General features: G+C 38.9%; 1 protein-coding gene across 4 annotated transcripts in view; it reads right to left on the bottom strand.

The window, feature by feature from the left end:
• The window catches only part of TRPM6 (transient receptor potential cation channel subfamily M member 6), a 68,407-nt gene that overhangs the window by 27,410 nt on the left and 24,619 nt on the right, over positions 1-16,378 (bottom strand). For 2 of the 4 annotated variants that reach the window (XM_057425807.1, XM_057425806.1), the window contains exons 7-14: positions 15,299-15,470; positions 14,749-14,923; positions 13,410-13,533; positions 10,961-11,033; positions 10,775-10,875; positions 3,818-3,952; positions 3,278-3,331; positions 754-894 (exon numbers count right to left, since the gene is read on the bottom strand). In XM_057425807.1, the coding sequence (XP_057281790.1) occupies positions 754-894; positions 3,278-3,331; positions 3,818-3,952; positions 10,775-10,875; positions 10,961-11,033; positions 13,410-13,533; positions 14,749-14,923; positions 15,299-15,470 (975 nt within the window). Of the gene's footprint in view, positions 1-753; positions 895-3,277; positions 3,332-3,817; positions 3,953-10,774; positions 10,876-10,960; positions 11,106-13,409; positions 13,534-14,744; positions 14,924-15,298; positions 15,471-16,378 lie in introns of those variants that run through there. The other 2 variants (XM_057425808.1, XM_057425809.1) reach the window with 2 other exon arrangements.

Genomic DNA, 16,378 nt, shown 5'->3' with positions numbered 1-16,378 from the left:
AGTTTGTTTGTTTGTTTGTAGAGGTGATGCTGCTGATATGCAGGCATGGGACAATGCTATGCCATAATGTGAAACACTTAAGCATCTAGAAGGTGCAGAATGGCACACATGTCCAAGCACAATCCCTCTGCCTGCACAAAGCCATCGCATCATGGATGCAGCCTGGCACACCCAGTATGAGGCTTCCCCTGTGATGATCAGTGTATAACAGAAAAATCTCTGCCAGGCAAACAAAGCTCACTGGCCCAGGCAGGAAGATGCAGCACAAGCACTGAGCTGCTTCTAAAAGGTAAGAGCTTTGCTCAAAAGTAGGGTCAGGATTCTCCATGTTGCTCTTCACTATGCTATGCTGGCATGCTCTAAGTCTAGCTCAATGCCTGTTGAATTCACTATTTTTGTGACATGATTCAAGCTGCAAGGCCGAAACATGCAACTGCTTTGTAAAAGGGAAAACGGTGGTTGGTTCAGCCCTGCTGATATTTATTGATGGATGACAGACCAAGAACACAACCTGGCTACCAGTCACAAAGGTAAATTTACTGACCTACTAGTTAATCTAACAATCACCAGTGGTCTTGGGGGACAGGGAGTAGCTTGGGGAGTGACTGCCTGTTTTATTTGCAACCTCTCCACAGCTGGCAAAGAGATTTATGAGACAGAGAAGCATCATCTGAAGACATGAACCATAATGACAACCTGAGCTAGCTTTTGACTTTTCTTGGTCAACATTGGTAGCCATTTCACAGAATTTACCTTGTGTTTTCTGCAGAGGTCATTGTAGAGAATTCGGAAATGCTTCCTTGTGTAGCTGCTCCGGTAAGCTCCACCAAGGAGGTATTCTATCACCAGCCCAATATCAATCAGTGATATCTTGTAATCCAAAGAAAGAGTATTCTGAAACACCAAATGTCACACACATTTCATGATGTTATTACATACATCATTCAACCATGTCAAAGCCCTACTACTATGAGGGGAGTCTGGAAAAAGATGCAACTGAGAGCTTCTGCCTCTGTCAGGGAAGTGTACACATTCATTAGGCATATGAAACTCCCCTAGGAGAGAGAACACAGGCACGTCCACATTTTCAGCCTGAAAAGTGTGACATCTATAGCCCACTGTACCCCCATAGCATAGGGATGTATACTGCAGTGTTCATAAGATCAGCTGTGTTCAACAGGTAATCGTTCTTCAGGTTAATTACCAACAGCCAGAGAGACTGATAAAAATCTTCTTATAACAAGAGAAAACTATCATGGTATGATTTCCTCATTAAACTAGTTCCATAATTAAAAATTAAGAAGTGGCTGAAGCATGTATTTGATGCTGTAGAATAATTCCCAGAGACTGGTAATCTCTTGAAGAGGCTCAAGACTGTCATAACAACTAGGACAGCAGCTGCATGTGTATTAGTTATACCTTCTGAGTCTCTTGCTTCTGTTTAAAGCACCATTTCTCAGTTTAGGTCACTGTTCTTGCAAGACACAAGGTTTGTAACAAATTCTCTGAAAAACAGATTATCTTCCATGCAGATTTTAATGATCATTGGTAAAACCTTAAACCACAACTCTTGGAACTGAAAAATGGGCCTGTATATAGATGCGATCAGAGGGGATATGTATTCTTAACAGGGTACGTCTTTCAGACTGTGAAAAGTAATTTTCTTCATTAGACTGAGGTTTTCTTCAGTACACTAGTAGCAAGCCTCAGTACAGCCAGCTAAGGCCACCCAGTCCTGGGAACAGAAGGCACCAACAGGCTGAGCACACTGGGGCAAAAGCAAGTCTCACAGGACAGAGCTTGTCAGCTCTGTCATTGAGAATTAGGGAAGTATTTCTGACAACCTATACTTGTAGATACTTGTCTTCACTAGGAAGCATTTTTTTTATGCTATCAGGGCAAACCGCCATGTATCTCCACTCAAATCTAGCAGCAGCAAAGCTGGTGACACTAATGGAGAAAATTTTCTGAAATCCATGGTCACAACACTTTGCTGACTGTCCTGGCTACTGTGTTACCATATTTAATAAGATTGCAACTGCACAACCCATCCACAGAACACTTACTCATACTTCCAGTGGCTCAGGTGAAAAAGGCTTTTCAGCCTCTTTGCAGGTCCCAAGTGAGTTTAGCTTACCCAACAGCAAAGTAAGTTTTGAAATTGTGCACCCATTTTCTATGTAAATTCCATTATTCCAATTCAAGTGCCAAAAGCTTCCCTTTTTAGATCACAACCTGAGTTTTCCTATAGTGTCCTGAGATGCAACCAGGCCATGGGGTTTAGGAGAGGGGTCATATCAAGGAGCAAATCACTTCAGTATCAGTGAGAAAGACGTATTTCTCAGCCTGGGAAAGTTCAATGCATTTTCAACACTGACATCTTCCAGATCTATCACATAAGGCCTCAGATATGCTCATCGGTCTGAGAAAATACAGAAAATAGCTTACTACGGAGACCAGAATACCCTACACCTATCTACCAAGCCACCAATGAGACTGACATGAAAGTCACCCACAATAAGAAAAGCAGTACTAGAAACCCCACTACTTGAAACCACAGCCTGCCAACAGTCAGATTTATAACTGTGTTTTATCTTAACATTTATACCCAGGAAAGAATTAGCCAATTAATCTAGTTTTGGATTTAGGCATCTCGTGCAGTGGAGACTGGATGCAAAAGGAACAGCTCATCCCTTTCTAATCAGTGCTGTGAGGTAGATTACAGAAACACAAAATAAATTCACTGTGTAGCTAAGTAACAAAGCTGCTACTAAATTACTAATGGAGGCAGTGCTCCATGCCACAGTCATCCACTGCCACCTTCTGTTCTCCTAGGCAATGCCGCGTATTAAAATAATACAGTATTTTGTCACAGTATCTTTTTGTTACTGCTCAACAAGGAAACACATTTTTAGCTTTGGGGAAAAAAAAAGAAAAGCTTAAAGGCATGAGCATAATTACTGCACTAATTCACTATGTGTTTTGTACAATCAATTCATAATGTCATTTTAGTAACTTTATAATCTGATCTACACAAACTGCCTAGCTTTCAAATTAAGGTATAGGAAGAACCCTTTGGAGCATTCAGTAGTAGTATGCTAGTTAATTGCTTAGGGGGATCAGTGGGATGAAAATAAAACCATTTAGTAGATACAGAAGTGTAGTAACGAACCCATCACTTCTAAAATTCCCCTGTATTACTTAGTAATAGTGTGCCTATGGACACTGACATTCTAAGCTATCATTTTTGCTCCCCAGAATTTCCTGAGTCTATTACCTGTTTCACATCTTGAACTAGGTGATGCAAAAGTAGGTTTGATGGTCCTTGCTTCTGTGGTGTGAAAAGACAGTAAACAAACATCATTGTACATTAGAATATCAATACAGTAAAATAAAGCAGCTAAAAGATCGTCAAAGTTCCTGTGATTCAAACTCCGCCCACAAACCTCTTCAAAAACTTTTCAAGACTAATCTGCAACACCTCTACTATCTTAAATCTTGACATATTCTACAGAAAAGCTGGTATCACTTTGCTTAAATGACAAATCATTTTCAGCAAGATAAGCATGTATCACTTACCAGACTAAAATCATATTTCTCATGAGCCTCAGGTGAGTACTCAGTCTGGTTCATGTCAAAGAATTTAAAATAAGAAGCTGTGACACCAATCCAAAAATCCAACATTATAATAAGAAATTTTCAAAACCCTTTTTTTTTTTCTCCAAAATGTGGCCTAAATATCAAGTCTCCTAAGTAAAAAACAGCATACTTTCTAGCCATTCTTACCGAAAGTTGTATGTGGTTTTCAAATACTCACTGTATTGTAGAGTTCCTCCAAACGAGATATGGTAAGAAAACGGTGCATGTTCACTCCATGCTCTATTAACAACTTCACAAAATCCACATGGTCCATCACTAAAGCATTCAGCATTGCCTGTTCCAAGGCACCAACCTCCACAAGGATGGAGATGAAGGAGAAGCTTAGAAAATTATCTTCTTTTGGAAATGAATAAAACATTCCTGAACAGTCTGATTTGTCTTTACATATACTTAAAGTGCACAGTACAAAAGGAAAACATGCTTGAGGAATCATCTGTGTAAAAAAATCCAACAGAGTGGGAGTAAAACTGAGTCTTCATAAACTCAACATCTGCAGAGACTTCTACAAATCTAACTTTACAACCAGACTCTGATAACACATTCCCTACTCTTTCATTCACTTCAGAAGCTAATGTATGATAATGCAGGAGGTGGAGGGAAGCTTTTCTTTTTTGATATATGACAAAAGCCAATTCAAGGTGCTGTATTTCAAGATCTCCCTGTAGAACTTCAAGTTCTTTAAAGCAGACTTCTTTTCAAATCTGACAGAGAATCTGCATTAGGATAAACTCTCTCAAAGACACCACAAAGCAGAGTTCTACCTACAACAGTGTCCAAACAGTGAAAGCATGGCACTTCCACAGAGCTCAGCAGGATTTCTACATGCAAAATAGCAAAGGAATTGGACATAGGAGGTTGATCTAAATCCACAGAAGGAATTTTTACAGAACACATATGAACAGAAAATGCAGTGGGGTAAGCAGAATGAGGATGCTGGCATACAAATGGGGCAGGTACGGAGCAGGTGCTAGTGCTAACCTGGCACCTGAAGGAAGTCCATTCCACATATATCTTTATATTTGGTGGAAATAATGCTAAAAAATGACCAATAAATGTTACAGAATTGTCACATGTGAAAACTTGTGCACTGCTCCTGAATTATCAGTGTTTCTTCCAGAAATATTTCAAAGTGACCACTCTTGTATTAAATTTCCTCCAGCAGTCATTCCTTGCACTGGCAATGTGTCTAAAGAGGTTTAAACAGCCATCTGGTAACTACTAGGGTGACATTATTCATTATAAAGTCCATTTGAGACTGAGTTGACATTTACGCAGAAACATGGCTACAGCTGCTTACAATCTTTACCTTCTGAACATTTAGGACCAGAGTTCTAAAAAGAAATGCCCACAAACTGTACATAAATGTACATGTTTCCTTAAAACACTTAGAAGAAGACTAATACTGCATGAACAACACCTAAAAAATTGGTGCTTAAATATTTAACTCAAAATCTAAACACAAAACCAAAATAACTACACACAAACTTCAGACCCTGATAATTGCAGGTCTGGCAGATTCTCCCAGTCAGATGGCTACTCCTCTTTTCAAGAAGGCAACTAAGCCAAAAGCAAATTTTAAAACTGTGCTCTTCCTTATTTTTTTTTAGCTCTTCTTTACAATGTATGAAGAAAACACTGTTATTAAGACCTTTTCTCCTGTTTAGTGAAAAGAAAAACTTTCAGGAATATGTGACATTCTAATTTTTGCTTGGAGAAGCACCAAGTGATATAAAACCTGTTTATTACAAGCTCTTTATGTGTTACTTGAAGGAGAGAACATATTCATTACTTGACAATAACTTTTCACTCAAAATGGTGCTGAACTATGGCACTGAAATAGATGTGAACATATATCTTTTTCAGGTACATATATCATTTTCAAACTTATCAGAAAGCACAGGAGCTTGGGAGTATGGGGATTCCCAGTGAATCTGTAAGGCCAGAGGATGATCAAGTTATAAAAGAAACACACACGAAGATAAGGGTATTGCAGAAATTGTAAACTAACTCATTGCCTCACCACTCACTACAGAACATGTTAGGAAAGGTCCTACATGAAAGCTGTTCTTTATGGCAGACAAATCTGAGGAACTGTGTCAAATTAAGGTGTAGTAGAAAAGATAATAGAATCCATCTGTGAAGCAGTAGCAAGTTGTCAAAACCAGGTGGTATTCCCCTAAATGTTCCTAGGGAACTGAAGGATAGCTGAAATCTGCCCCTCTAACAGCAGAATGCAAGATGGTGGAAAACATGCCAATTGTAAAAAGGGGAAAGAAGTGTACAAGTTGTTAAAGTATGGCACATCAATACAATTAGAACTTTGGGCAAATATAATAAAACTGTAATATAGAATAGCAATAATAGCAACATGGGTAAATACAGTAGAGTAAGAGGAAGCAAGGCCATTACTTTGTAGAATGAAATCAGAACTCTACCAGAATTTTGGCAGGGACAATGATAAAGCTGTCCAACTGATACAGTAAGTTTGCATTCCCACAAAAGCTTTTGGTGATGGTTTTCTTGACAGACTTCCAAGCAAATTAAGCTGTCATAAGGCAAAGGTCTCCAAGCTGTTTAATAACGGATAAAATTATAGGGAAGGAGATTATTAATAGTAGTGAGAGACCAGGAAAATCACACATATTGTCTAATGATTCAACAATATTTGCTGATGATACAAAAATACTCATCATAATAAAACTGATCTTGAAGTGCAGAAAAAACTCATAATATGGGCTAACCAGCCAAAAAAGCAGGTGATATTCAAGACAGGTAAATGTGAAATAACATGTATTTGGGAAACAACCCTACCTGCATGTCAGTCTTGAAACTCAGAAAAAATGTCAGTGTATCTGACAGTATCTTCCAAAAGCATAAGTACATATAGCATATGATATATATAAGTATATATACTATATATTATATATACACTATCATATATATAGTATATGTAGTATATATAAGTATATATGGTATATAGTACATATAAGCAGTGTATATTGACAGTATCTTCCAAAAGCGTAAATACAAGTTGACTGTACACGGGAAACAAGTAAAAAAGTCACACAGACTATTAGGTTCTATACTTAGATGAACATAGAATAATCTATAAAATATTAGTATTTCACTAAATATCTCTGTGAAAAGCCCTTTGTCTTGAATACTGACTAGAGTGCTGGCTTGCCTATCCCAAAATATTTCTTTAAGACCTTAAAAAAAGTACACAGAAGAATAAAGAAGGCTGTCAGGAATATGGAAAAACTGAACACTAAACAGATAATCACCTTGGAAAAGCCAGGAGAAGTGGGAAGACAACAACTACGCAATAGTTCTCTAAAATCTACCGTGTTAAAGATGTTGGGACTAGGAAACTATTATTTGTTATTTTCCATACACAAGTGCCACATCTACACATCTTTTAAATACCCTCAGGAACGCCAACTCAACCACTTCCCAGGGCAGCCTGTTCTAATGCTTGATCACTCTTTCAGTGAAGAAATTTTTCCTAATATCCAATCTGAACCTCTCCTGGCGCAGCTTGGTGCAGAAGAAATTTTTCCTAATATCCAATCTGAACCTCTCCTGGTGCAGTCATTTCCTCTTGTCCTATCATCTGGGAGAAGAAACCGATACCCACCTCACTACAAACTACTTTCAAGTATTTGTAGAGAGTCGCAAGGTTTCCCCTGAGCCTCCACCAAGGAAGGGAAGGCATCAAATTAAAATACAGCCACCAAAATTTAACCCTCTCAGTTTAAGATCTATCTACCTGGTAAAGTCTTTAACACTATTTCCCACAGCATTCTCTTGGAGAAACCGGCTGCTCATGGCTTGGAAAGGCATACTCTTCACGGTGCAAAAAACTGCCTGGGTGGTCCAGCTCAAAGACTGTGGTGAACGGAATTAAATCCAGTTGGCAGATGCTCAAAAATGGTGTTACCCAGGGTTCACTATTGAGGTTGGTTCTGTTTAATATCTTTATCAATGATCTGGACAAAGCAATCAAATGCACCCTAGTAAGGTTGCAGATGACACCATGTTGGGTGGGAGCCCTGATCTGCTTGAGGGAAGGGAGGTTCTACAGAGGGATCTGGAAAGACTGCACCAGTGGACTAAGGACAGTCATATGAGGTTCAACAAGGCAAAGTGCCGGGTCCTGCACTTGGTCACAACAGCCCCATGCAACAATACAGGCCTGGGGAAGAGCAGCTGGAAAACTGCTCAGTGGAAAAGGACCTGGAGCTGCTGACAGCAGAGCTGAACATGAGCCAGCTTGTGCCCAGGCAGCCAAGAAGGCCAATGGCATCATGGTCTGTATCTGAAATAGGACGGTCAGCAGGGCCAGGGAAGTTATTGTCCCTTTGTACTATGTACTGGTGAGACCACACCTCCAATACTGCAGGCAGTTTTGGGCTCTGTGCTACAATGAAGACATATAGGTGCTGTAGCTCAACCAAAGGAGGCCAATGAAGCTGGTGAAGGGTCTAGAGAATAAGTCTTAATGAAGAGTGGCTAGGGGAATTAAGTTGCTTAGCCTGAAGAAGTCTACAAAAAACACCCAAAAAGGGGTTGTACCAACGTGGGTTTCAGTCTCTTCTCCCAAGTAACAAGTGACAGTACAAGAGAAAGTGGCCTCAAGTTGCTCAAAGGGACATTTAGATTGAATATTAGGATATTTTTTTCCCCCCAGAAAGTTTGTCAAACATTGGAATTGGCTGCTCAAGAAATTATTTGAATCACTATTCCTGGATATATTTAAAAGATGAGTAAATGTGGCACTCAGGGACATGGTTTAGTGGTGGACTTGGCAGTGTTAAGTTTACAGTTCAACTCAATGATCTTAAAAGGTCAAAGGTGTCTTCCAATCTAAACAATTCTATGATTCTGTATCACTTAAAAAAATGTACATGCTGTAAAACAATGCAAGAAGACATTGTGAAAAATGAGTTTTTTTCAAAGTATCAAAACATAACAGGGTATTTAAAAAAAAATCATAAAGGCAAATATATGCACGCATTGTGTAAAGACAAATCTTTTCCACATTCCATAACAACAAACATCCTGCTGGACAGGAATACTGTTAAGGTTATGCAGTTGAACACTCAAAAGTTATCAGATAATTCATCACCATGAATAATGGAATTCATTGCTTATTTGTATTTTTCCCCAAAGGGCTTAGTTTTATCCAATTCACAGAGTGAATGAGAATCCCTTAGCAGGAAGGTATTCAACATTTTGTTCTGACTTTATGCTCCAGGTTTGGCAAATCCCTCATTATTCACACACTGTTTAAATCCTGAAAATGAAACCAGCAATTTCCTTCCTTACTTTTCAGCGGGGACCAGAAACCATTCATTTTTACCAGGTTTTGTGCAAGAACATGACATGATCATCTCAACTTTACAGGTAGTGAACTGAGCCCAAAAAGGTAACAACAGCAACAAAAAAATCCTATAATTCATCGTTGTTCAACTGTAGGCATCTCAGGCACAGTCCTCCATGTATTCAACCTTATACACCACAGGAAAACATGGACTGATGATCAATAAACTCAATTCTCTTGTTGTGTCAGACAATCAGCTACAGTCACTGAAAAAAAAAATTACAGCCACTGCCCATTTTCTAAAATTTACATTGTAAAGAAGAAAAGGCAATCAGGACTGGAAAAATTGTAATTCTTGCAATGGAAAACTTCTAATGTACTTCTGGGCACATCAGATATAATTTCTGGAAGAAAACATTTACTCTTACAACAAATGGGAATAGTATGTGTTGAGGTACATACCGTTTTATATTTATCATCTATAAAAAGCACGTTATGTATATAAAAATTCACTTAGGGAGGGTTATACTTAAATACTGGACTACATCTGAAAACTTGAAAAGCACAGGTCTGTGCTTTTTATAGGTCTGTGCGTTCTTCCACATGCATAAAAGTTAATGTAGGACTAAATCACGGCTTGCCTTGATTTCAGCTATTCATAAGAATGTCTTGGTGCCATGTTATCACAATTAATTCTACCTTTTTTTTTTCTACCTGGTAACACCATAAAGGGCTGTGATTTCTGTATTTCTGTCTAAGGCTAGGAAAACAGAGGCAACGTTTCTTTGGAGTTTACACCTTTGGAGTACTGAGACAAGGGGGCACAAAATCACAAAATGGAATAGAGAAACCTTTAGAATTAGTTTTAAGTAATGTTAAGTTTGATGGCTTTGTAACAGTAGCAACAAAATTACTGAGGTGCATGATACATAGAGAAAAAAATAGAGTACAGCTAGAGAACATACTGAGAATCCTCACAAGATAAATCGTTATAGTTGTGATGTAGTTTAAGAAAAACAGTCTAGAAGAACAGGACACAGGGATAAGGAGTATCTGGGAACGGCAGGTGTCCAGGATGGGCTACAGTTAAACTAACTGATAAGTAGGAGGATAGGAGGATTATTATGTCTCTGGTGCTAATGAACCAATTAAACTGGTATGACTGTGCATGCTTCAAAGGCTGCCAGAAGTGATGAAGATTGTTGGAAGAAGTAAACAACCCTCAGAGACCAGCACCACAATTCTGTACTCATGCAGGGAACTTTCTGGAAAATTATGTAATCCATACGTAGCCTCATGAATATGTATGTATGCCCAGTGGCTATAAAAGGATGTCTTGTGTGGCAATTGAGAGACACACATTAGGAGGAGCTATCCCCCGCGTCTCCCAGCACCGCAATAAAGAATACCTGCTTGTCAGCTTGAAAACTTTGTTGGCAAGTTTGTGCCTGGAGTTTTCTCCGAATCAGTACTCTGGGCTACAATGAAATATCCTTGACCACCACCAACTGTCAACACTGGCTTGATGAATACATATCCAGAAGGACCACTGAAACTATTTGGAAGAGCTAGCAGTGAAACTACAGGAATCACCTTGTCTCTGGGGAAACAAATGTATTTGATTTTTCATCTGATGCACTCCGCAGTTGAACACTTTGCAACTTCAAGAGTAACACCTCTCCAAAATAAAAAATGATTACTCCAGAAGACAGACTCCAAGCATCAAATCATGGAAAAGCAGTCATCATAATAAAGTGCAAAGCTGCTATTAAAAATAAAAGGTAGTAGTACCTTCCAGCGTTGTCCATAAACCAGTATGTGTTTCTTGGCAACATCTATCTGGTTCCAGGCCAATGCCAAATCTAGCTGATCCGAAGCAGGCATATTTGTACCTAGGAAACAAGTAAAGGAACAAGAAGTTTTCACACATTGGTGTTACTCCTTTGCTTTGGAAAACATGTATTTTTAGATAGGTACCTTTCAAGAGTGCAGTCAGAATCGCCAAATCAATGTCCTGCTGATCTTCTGACAGCGCATCAAATATGGTTATCTGTTAGAATTGCAGAAGTATACTATTTGAGGTGAGGCAGAGAAGTCTGCAGTTATTTCTTCTTTGTAAGGGCTGGGATAGATTAAATCATACACATTTCAACACAAACAATGGCAAAGTCCCAGACATGATTTTCCTTTGTTTCACCCAGAAAATGTACCATTTTGCTTTTTAATGCAATGGCATCCCAGGCAAATTGGAATCAACCTACTCCATAACAAATTGAGTCTACTTGCTTTTGACTAGCCTTTAAATCTGAGAAATGTAAAAATGCAGTATGGCTGATATCTACTCAGTATTAAACTCAACAGCCACTCAAAGTGAAACAAAAAATCAAACAAACAAGAATAAAAACATACATATTTTAGTGATTACTGTTACAATTGTCATTACTCCCATAGCAAATACTTGGTCCTCCATCACATTTGAAAAGTCATAATGGACTAGTGAAATTCCCAGTGAATGGAAAAGGGAAAACATGACCCCCTGTTTTAAAAAGGCTAAAAAGGAAGACCAGGGAACTACAGGCCAGACAGTATCATCTCTGTGTCCAGCAAGATCATGGAGCAGATCCTCCTGGAAAATGTGATAAGGTACATGGACAATAAGAAGGTGATTGGTGGCAGCCAACACATCATCATGAAGGGCAAATTTTGCCTGACAGATTCAGTGGCTTTCTACAATGGTCCCATGGCTTTGGTGGATAAAGGAAGAGCAACTGACATCATCTACCTGGGTTTATACAAAGCATTTGATACTGTCCCACACAAAACCTTTGTCTGTAAATGGAGAAACATGGATTTAGCAGGTGGATAAGGAACTGGCTAGATAGTCACACTCAAAGAGTTGCAGTCAATGCAGGCTCAATGTCTGGGTGAAGACCAGTGACAAGTGTCCCTCATTGGCTGGTATTGGGACCAGGATTTTTTAACACCTTTGTTGGCGACATGGACAGTGGGATTGAGTGTGCCCTCAGTAAGTTTGCCGATGACACCAAGATGTGTGGTGCACTCAATACACTGGAGGGAAGGGATGCTACTCAGAGGGACGTTGACATGCTCGAGAGGTGGCCTTGTGTGAACCTTGTCAAGTTCAACAAGTCCAGGTGCAAGGTCCTGCACATGGGGCCGTCCAAACAGGGATACAGGCTGGGTGATGAGTGGACTGAGAACAGTCCTGTGGAGAAGCACTTGGGGTTACTGGTGGGTTTAAAACTGGACATGACTAGCAAAATGTGCTTGCAGCCCAGAAACCCAGTCACATCCTGGACTGCATCAAAAGAAGGATGGCCAGCAGGTAGACAGAGGTGATTTTCCCCCTTTAATCCACTCTCGTGAGACCTTTATAAGTTTGGTTCTCAGGCCCCCAACATAAAAAGGATATGGACCTTTTTGAGCAAGTCCAGAGTAGGGCCACAAGGATGACCAGAAGGCGGGAGCACCTCTCCTGTAAGGACAGGCTGAGAGAGTTGGGTTTTTGTTCAGCCTGGAGAAGAGAGGACTCCAGGGATGCCTTCTAGCAGCCTTTTATTACTTGTGGTACAGCAAAGATTGGGAGGGTCTCTTTATCAGAGAGTGTAGTGATAGGATGAAGGTGGGAGGGAAGAAGAAAGGAGTGAATGAGCAGCTGCATGGTTGCAAGTTACCACTGGGTTTAAACCACCCCAGAAGGGTAACGGTTTTAACTGAAGGAGGGTAGATTTAGATCAGATACTAGAAATAAATTCTTTGCTGTGAGGGTGGTGAGGCACTGGCACAGGTTGCCCAGAGAAGCTGTGGATGCTTCATCCTTGGCAGTGTTCAAGGCCAGGTTGGGGGAGCTTTGAGCAACCTGGTCTAGTGGAAGTTATCCCTGTCCGTGGCAGAGGGATTAGAACTAGGTGATCTTTAAGGTCTCTTCCAATCCAAACCATTGTATAATTCTACTTGCAAATAAGCACTTGAGCTACTAAACATGCCAGCACATTTCAAAGGTACACTTTAATACTCAGCGACAAATTTTAGTACAATTCTGTTATAAGTAGAAAAATAGACAGAAACATTTTAAACTTACAAATAAGACACTAATAAAGAAGGGAAAAAAGTAGGAATTACTTGATCTTTCCTGTGAATACAAAGATGTCTGACTTTTTAGTAAAGTTAGAAAGGCTGTCATTTCATAAACAAGCACTGAGATTTGAAAGGTTAACTAAACAGGCTATGTAGAGCTACTTAATATATAAATAAGCCCAGACACATTCATGTAATCTTATTTTAGAGATAACATCATTACTTTTACAATGCTGTGTCCATGCCAACCCAATGCAGAAAGAGCAAAAAGTCAAAAGGGTAACTGCAAATGAAGACATCCTAAATTCAGAGCACGAACCCTACTCACAGAGTCTCTGTGCTCCATGCATTCCATCAAAATGTGAAATAGATGACTGCATTGTTTCTGTCCCAAGCTAAATGTGTTTTGGATCATCACTAAGACTTCCTTCTTCACTTGAGGGCGCAGCTCCCTGAAAAACAGATATACAACCAAGAAAAAGTGTATTTCTGGCTAATTCTTATCAGCCCAAACGATACCTCAGCAAAAGACAAAACTTGTGTTAATCAGGCATTACTTCTGACCAGATATATATATATAGGCTACTGGAAACAGAACAAATTAAAAAGATACAATTCTCACAGGATTGTCTGTGAATACAGAGCTAAAAATCACCAGAAGTTTAGCAAACTTGTTATTTTTTTCAATAAACATATAGGGATAACATTAAATTCCTCATTGTTCATTAGGTTTCATACTTCTCTCATCTTTTTTCCCCTCATTTATATTCCTGTTAACCTTTTCATACACATTTACATTTCTTTTTGAAATGGCGGGAATTTTTTTTAAAGGTCAAAAATGTCAAAGAAAAAGCAAGAGAAGAAAAACTTCTCAAAAGAACACACTAGAGAAATGCAAACCCCTCCAAAAGAGTGTTTATAAAAGATAATAAATAAATAATTAGGATATAAAGTTTAAATTGTTCTTTTTTTTTTTATTTGAACAAACCCAGACCATCTTTTTAAAATTGGTTCTTTATTTTAACAGTCCTTGAAAAATTTTTCCCAAAATATTAATTTGCTATGCAAATATATGTGTATTTGTTTCCAGTCTGGATGCAAAATTTTCATCAAGGTGGGTGTAACAGAGTGCAGCTGAGGCTGCATAAAGCATAACAGCTAGATGAGTATGACAAACCAGGGTTACCACTGACTAAGTAAACCAAAGTCAAAGACAAGGAACCTTATTCCTTTTCCTTCCCCAGCCTGAGGGTCCTACAGCAACTAACCTCAGCCCTAGCCCCAAAAGTTTTGTGCAACCCAAATCCAAGTCTACTTATACAATATTGATGGCAGGAGAAAAGATTGAATTGAAACCCAAGCAGACCCTCTGGGACAACCCAATAGTACCCCTTACCAAAGGTGAAAACATAACAACTCAAAATGGCTAGATGTAGTTTCTTTTCCCTCTTAAAAAAAAAAAAAAAAAAAAAAAGAAAAAGGCACCATCTTAAATTGGGCAGAATAATTCTTTCAGCATTAGTTTGAGAGTTTGAGACAGGGAAGGAAGAAACTGCTCTCACTTCACAGAAGTAAAGAACAGCAAAAGACCATGGCAGGCTCATTACTAAAACCATAAGATATTATCTCAGAGATCCAAGGAGGAGGAGCATTATGCCACTACTCACCCTGTATCACCTGTGTATTTGTGGGTAAAAGCCAGGATATCTGCAGCTCTGCCAGTGCCCTCATAGACCACCACAGGGACAGTTGGGCTGGCCCTCACGTACTCCCACACCATTAGGATCACACTGGGGCCTCCTTCCACCACCAATCCAACTACAGGTACACCTTGGCCCATTCCTGTTTCAAAACACACCTAATCAGTTACAAACAGGTCTAAGTCACACACAAAAAAATCAGAATATCTGGTAAATAAATACTTATGAAGGAGTCTCACATATGGCTCAATGGAGAGGAAATTATGCCTTCACCATCTCTAATTTGACTTACACTTTTTAAGATTTTCACAGAACTTCTGCAACCACATCAAAAAGACCATTAAAACCTCCTGATAAATTGTAAGTATCCTTAGCACTAGAAAGAAGAAACATCCTTCAAAATATCAATCTGTTCTTTCCAATAGCTCTTACATGCAAGGACATTGACAATGTTTGAAATGTGGTCAATATCCATTTATTTACCAATACACATAGAAAAGTAATCAGCAGTACTCACTTGTGTGTATTTTTTGATGTGATATGTACTTCTCCAAATTCCTCCTGAGCATCATTTCATTCCCATACTTCCCTACAGTCCCATCATCTGCCATTAAAAAATGAGAGTGCATGCTGTTGAGGGTACTTAGCTTGCTGAGTGGATTACCAAGTGTCTGGTACAGGCAAACTACCTAAGAAAACCAAAATAAAAAGATCTTCAAAAAAAGCAACAAAATATCACCATTTTATAGATTCACAGAATCATAGAATAGTTAGGGTTGGAAAGGACCTTAAGATCATCTAGTTCCAACCCCCCTGCCATGGGCAGGGACACCTCACACTAAACCGTGCCACTCAAGGCTTCGTCCAACCTGGCCTTGAACACCGCCAGGGATGGAGCATTCACAACCTATGTATTGTATTTCTTCATCATACTGTGATCTTCTGAAAGCCTCTACCATACTTTTTGCAGTTCTCCTCAAACATGGGTTTTCCACATTTATTACTACAATTAGTACTACAAAACCACAATTAGTACTACAAAAAGCATTTCTAAATGGGCTTGCAGTCCTTAGTCAGAGTCACTGCATGCCCTTCTTTGCAACAGCTGAAATACAGTGTCATATTTTTAGTGAATGTATTCCCATTAAAAACGTGAGCTATCATTTATTTAAAATGTTTTCACCATACTCATCAAGGGTTTTTAGAAAGTCATGTAGATTGTGCCTTCACATTGGCAGTCACATAAAGTTCTAGTTTATGAATAAAAATCATGCATATTAATAGCCTATTTGTGTATACCATTGCTCATCCTGAATTACATGAATATACAAAATACATCACTTGCAACCACAAGAGAATTGCCTAATTAATTACAAAATCTCAAAAAGGACTGGAAATTTCCTATAAGAAGAGAAATACTTTAAAACTATTCATTTACATACAAAGGGCAAAATACAGTGCTTCAACATGCCACAGAACTTACTGTTGAGCAAAATGTAAACCTAGTCTAAAATTTAAACCTGTTACTGACGAAAAATATCAAACTACTGAAATGAAGCCGGCAGAAAATAAAGTCTGCAAAAAAGCTGTAACATTC

This window comes from Pezoporus wallicus, unplaced genomic scaffold (genome assembly GCF_028554395.1).
Source record: "Pezoporus wallicus isolate ANWC-B61680 ecotype Strahan unplaced genomic scaffold, APGP_CSIRO_Pwel_v1 contig_7485, whole genome shotgun sequence".
Classification (NCBI taxonomy): Eukaryota; Metazoa; Chordata; class Aves; order Psittaciformes; family Psittacidae; genus Pezoporus; species Pezoporus wallicus.
The sequence above is the reverse complement of the archived record's forward strand: the minus strand, read 5'-3'. Positions and strand labels throughout refer to the sequence as shown.